This window comes from Gymnoscopelus microlampas (genome assembly GCF_963454915.1).
Source record: "Gymnoscopelus microlampas genome assembly, chromosome: 8".
NCBI classification, from domain to species: Eukaryota; Metazoa; Chordata; class Actinopteri; order Myctophiformes; family Myctophidae; genus Gymnoscopelus; species Gymnoscopelus microlampas.
The window spans coordinates 4,146,795-4,151,777 of record NC_139945.1 but is presented as its reverse complement, the minus strand read 5'-3'; the positions used below and the strand labels follow the sequence as shown (position 1 = coordinate 4,151,777).

Sequence of the window (4,983 nt, the reverse complement as noted above, 5' to 3'; positions counted from 1 at the left end):
ATTATTATTATTATTATTATTATTATGCTCTATTGCTACATTCATCAACCTCCTCAACACCCTACCCTCCTCTGTGTCATCACAGAGCCACACAGGCCCTCTTTCTCATGTCTAGATGGCTACAACGATCTGGTGATAAACAATGATGAACAGAATATTCTAGGTTATTAAATCCCTATAGTGACAAAAAGGCTGGGGGTAACATTTCATCTTTTCATGGGTATACTGTACCAAAGGTGTTCTCTTATCTGATCTTATCAGTCTACATTTATGAGAAACAGGAAAGTGAATGAACAGGTAAGAAGGAAGACACTGAAGCGACTCGCATTAACTTACCTCCTTCTTCTATTAATCCACTTAGACCTGAGGCTGATTCTAAAAACGCCTTCTAAATCCTGACCTAAGTTTTCTGAAAAACTTCAAATATTTATTCAAAAAGATTACAACAAATGTATGTTGCTGTATTCTGTACATAGCAACAGGAACCCCAAAAGGGGTTCCCGTCTTGAAAGGTATAGTTGCAAATAGGGGTTCCTGCCCAAAATGGGTTAACCCATTAAAACCTGGAAAGCATCTGTCTGTCATTTTAGATTTTAGCTACATAAGTTTTTCGGAAAAGTCTTAGGATTTAGAACAGGGGTTTTCAAAAATAGCAGGTGTACAAGCTCACAGCTTGTACACCTGCTATTTATTTTTACATTTTTGGAAAATCTTGAAAGTGTTTTAAAAGGTTTGATTTTTTCTTTTTTTAACACACATCTTCTATTCTGGAGGTCCCTGCCACAAAACATTTTCAGAAGGGGTCGACGGCCAAATAGATATCATTTTGGGGTCCTTGACATGAGAACAATCTAACTGATTTAGAAGGCATTTGTAGAATCGGCCTCAGGTTTTTATGGGTTATTATGGGTGCAAAGTACAAGGGTCCCTTGTCTTTGTACTTTGCACCTTCATAAAAAAGACAGTAAGTTTATCTGAGTTGCTCCAGTGCCTTCCTTCTTACCTTTGTTTGCCATTGGCCTGATCCTGTGATGCACCAGACCTGCCAAATCTCTTTCTTCTAGTCAATGAACAGGGTGTTTGTGTGACTGTGTGCTTGGCAATAGTGTGCAGAGATGACATTCATAAATACACAATTTGCAACTCTTAATACAGTGGATCAGTGGATGCCTATTGTTACTAATAGTTAAATAATTTACTGGACAAAATATAACTTTAATTTCTATAAGTATAATGTAAAGACAAATCAATCTCCTTGAGTGTTCAAATCCTTGAACCAACCAAGTCAGTTGTTTTATGGCATTTTTTGAGTCATAACTATGTATATAAGACTTAATGAATTGCAATGGTGTGTAACTTGTGTATATCTATGTTTGTTGTTGTTTGTTTACATGATCTTTGCTATTAATATGTTGAATTTTGACATTAACATTATGTGACGAAAACTAAATTCTATCACACACAAACTTGGTGGCCCTCTGTGGTAACTCTGAGGACCACTAAGGGTCCCGGACCACCTGTTGTACCTCTGAGGACCCCCCTAGGAGTCCCAGACCCGCTATTTAAGAGCCATGGACTACGTGGCAGCTTTTCAGAACAACAATGTTTGTTGAAGCCTATTGGAGGAACACAGAGCAACAGGCTTTCCCCACAAACACTGATACACGTTGGTAGAAACATTTAATATTCATGAGCTTGTGCTGAGCCTCAGTATATAAATTAAATATTCATGAGCTTGTGCTGAGCCTCAGTATATAAATTAAATATTCATGAGCTTGTGCTGAGCCTCAGTATATAAATTAAATATTCATGAGCTTGTGCTGAGCCTCAGTATATACATTAAATATTCATGAGCTTGTGCTGAGCCTCAGTATATATAAAGCTGATCCATCCTGTCTGCTACATTCTCATCCACCACAAGGATGAAGGCTGCTGTTACTCTGCTGCTCCACCTGGCGGCGCTGTCGTGTGTGTCTAGGACAGTGGTTCAGGGACTACCCCTGGATCCACCCCCCGTTGGATAAACCATATCCATGGGATGGACATAAAAGATCGTTGGATGGAGAGGCCATCATCGCCAGGATTGAAACGCTGGAGACAATGAATACAGGTAACATACACTTTAATACAGGGGTGTTCAACGGTCTGCTCTTTTTTCCCTCTACACCTATACCTCTTTGCCAAACATAGCTGATCTACAAGCTGCGAGGCGTTGTGAGCTTGTAGATCTGCTATTTTAGGCTAAAGTTCTCCCCAGAAAAGGGATGCTAAGGTTATAAGTGGATAAGGTAAAAAAAAAAACATATCACACAAAGGTTTGGCGGACCCCCTGTAGTAACTCTGAGGACCCCCTGTTGAAGACCCCTGCTTTAATAGATGTTTCTACTGAGAAGGACATTAATGGCTATCCAATCGTTCTCATCTGTTTGATCACATCTGTTGTGTGCCCTGTCTCTGTTTATATGTATTATATAAGAGGATTATTTAAATGAATGCAAATGTTTTAATTCATGTGTTTACAGCATTACTGAATGACGTGTCGGCTCTGAAGACACAGAACTCAGGTGAATTCATCTCACATGAACTTTAATAGATGGTTCTGCTGAGAATAACAGTATCTGTATCCAGTCTTTTTTCACATCGCTGTATTTATATTTACTATATAAAAATATTATTTTAATTCATTTAAACGTTTATATTAATGTGTTTACAGCCTTGCAGAGTGACGTGTCGGCCCTGAAGACAGAGAACTCAGGTGAACTATTTTGTTTTATCTGAACATTATTTCTTCAACAGTCCTGTAACTTCAAACATGGTGAACACAGTTACTTCAAACTAAGTAAAATGTTCTCCTTGTTGTTGAGATTGAGCTTGTACTCCAATGACAATAAAGAGTTTCTGTTTCTGATTCCTGTGTTCACAGAGAGAAAGGTGGCTTTCTCTGCTGGACTGAGGACAGACTTACGAGCAGTGGGGCCCTACAGGACTGAAATCACACTGATTTTCAAAGACGTAGTGACCAACATCGGCCAGGCCTACGACCCAACTACAGGTACTGACCCTTCTCATCTACACACAATACATGGACACAGCAGTGGTTCTCACGCTGGATCATTGTCAAGGACCCCCAGTTTGATATGCATTAGGACCACAGACCCTCATTACTCTGGGAGTGTAAAAAAAGGAACCAAATCCATTCCGGGTCCTTTTGTACACTCTCAGACTTACAGACCTGTAAGGGTCCATTTGGTTCCTAACGATCAATAATTTAGCTGGGGACCCCCTGGAACCCCCTAAAGATCCCTAGACGCAGACCCCACATAGAGAACCAGTTGCATATAGTTCTGAAAAGAAGCCATGTGAGATATATGTGTCTCTAAATCCTTTTGTTTTGCATATATTAGGTTTGTCATGTTTGGCTAATTAATTACATAATGCAAATGTACCATCATAACATACTGCACAATATTCTCCTTGCACATTATTACAATAAAGATTTGGATGATGAGAAGATACAGTAAAGACTGGAAAGTTACTCCTGTGTTCGACTCCTTGATTCAAATGATGTTCGCCATCTGTCAAGGGGTGTAGAAGGGACACGCACCTTTCTGAGACAGAATAGTAAAAAAGCAAAGGCTCTCCAAGGCACAATTGCAGGTAAAAGAATGAGGAGCTCTGTCCAAGTGAAGAAACTCCTTTTCTACAAACAAATTAGGATTCAGGTGTGCTGAAATCAATAAGCTGAGCTGACACGCCTTAATACTCATTACAGGTCATAGCACAGCTGAAATGGCTTAATGCCAATCACTGGGCTTTTTTTGTGGCAAGCGCCTCTAGGAGGTGCCAAAGAGTGAGTTTTTGACAGAAACCTTGTATGTCCAAAACTGTTACCTGTGTTCCAATGGATCCAATGTAGACGTAGATATTATGTATTATTCATATAATAACCTGTGTTCCAATGGATCCAATGTAGTTATTAATGTGTGTTTGTTCTGCTCTTATTCAGGTTTCTTCACTGCTCCACACAGAGGACTTTATTACTTCAGATTCACTGCTTTTGATCTCCCTGATCAAATGAAGTATGTGGGCGTGAGTCTGTACCTCAACAGCAGGCAGATTCTTTGGAATAGCATTACATACGAGGACGGTACACATGCTTTAATGTCTAATGCATTGGCTGTAGAGCTACAGGGAGGTGATGTGGTTTACATCAAACTTCCCGTAGGTCACGTGGTCTTTGATGACAGCGGCAAACTCACCACATTCACTGGTTTCCTGCTCTTTACCATGAAGGGGTGCAACACTTAACCCATTAAGGCCTGAGGCCGATTACATTTTTTTTTCTAAATCCTAACAGTTTTTTGAAAAATAAATAAATATATATATATTTTTTCACGATTTTTGAATAGCCAAAGAAATCTAAAATGACACAGATCCGTTCCCGGTCTTAATGGGTTAATCAAACTAATCAATTTAATCAATTATATATTAAAAGAAAAATAATCGATGATTTCATGGAATAATTAATGAGCATCAAATGTGTAAAAAACAAACCAAAAAAAACACTTCAAATAGCTAAAATAGGCAAACTACAAGCTCACACCTTGATGCGCTGTGAGATTGTAGATTGGCTATCTTAAATTTTTTTTTTTTTTTAAGAAACCCACTAAAGTGGTTAATCTATTCATTGGTATACTGTTAAAAAGAGTAAAAACACACTTCTCGCTAATTTGATAAATCAAAAAAGTTATTTATAGAACAATGGTTACGGAAATAATTTGCAGACCTATTTCCACATGAGCAGAACAACCTGTAAAATGTGTACAATATTAATAATTAATCATATACCATTATTTTATTATGTAAAACACATGCATACAATATCAATAATGAATCATATAGACAATAGATGTCTTTCTTTCTCTTACTTCCAGTGGAGGACAGTAACTAAGTACATTTGCCTGAGTACTGTACTTAAGTATA

General features: G+C 38.2%; 1 protein-coding gene across 1 annotated transcript; it reads left to right on the top strand.

Moving 5' to 3' along the window:
- Positions 1-1,923: 1,923 nt before the first annotated feature.
- LOC311050077 (complement C1q-like protein 2) lies at positions 1,924-4,308 on the top strand (the record flags this gene model as incomplete). The annotated part of the gene is made up of 5 exons (XM_084064046.1): positions 1,924-2,110; positions 2,523-2,564; positions 2,714-2,755; positions 2,924-3,052; positions 4,007-4,308. Exons 1-5 carry the CDS (start codon positions 2,101-2,103, stop codon positions 4,306-4,308), a joined length of 525 nt encoding a protein of 174 aa, XP_083920172.1. The 5' UTR covers positions 1,924-2,100.
- Positions 4,309-4,983: the final 675 nt, after the last annotated feature.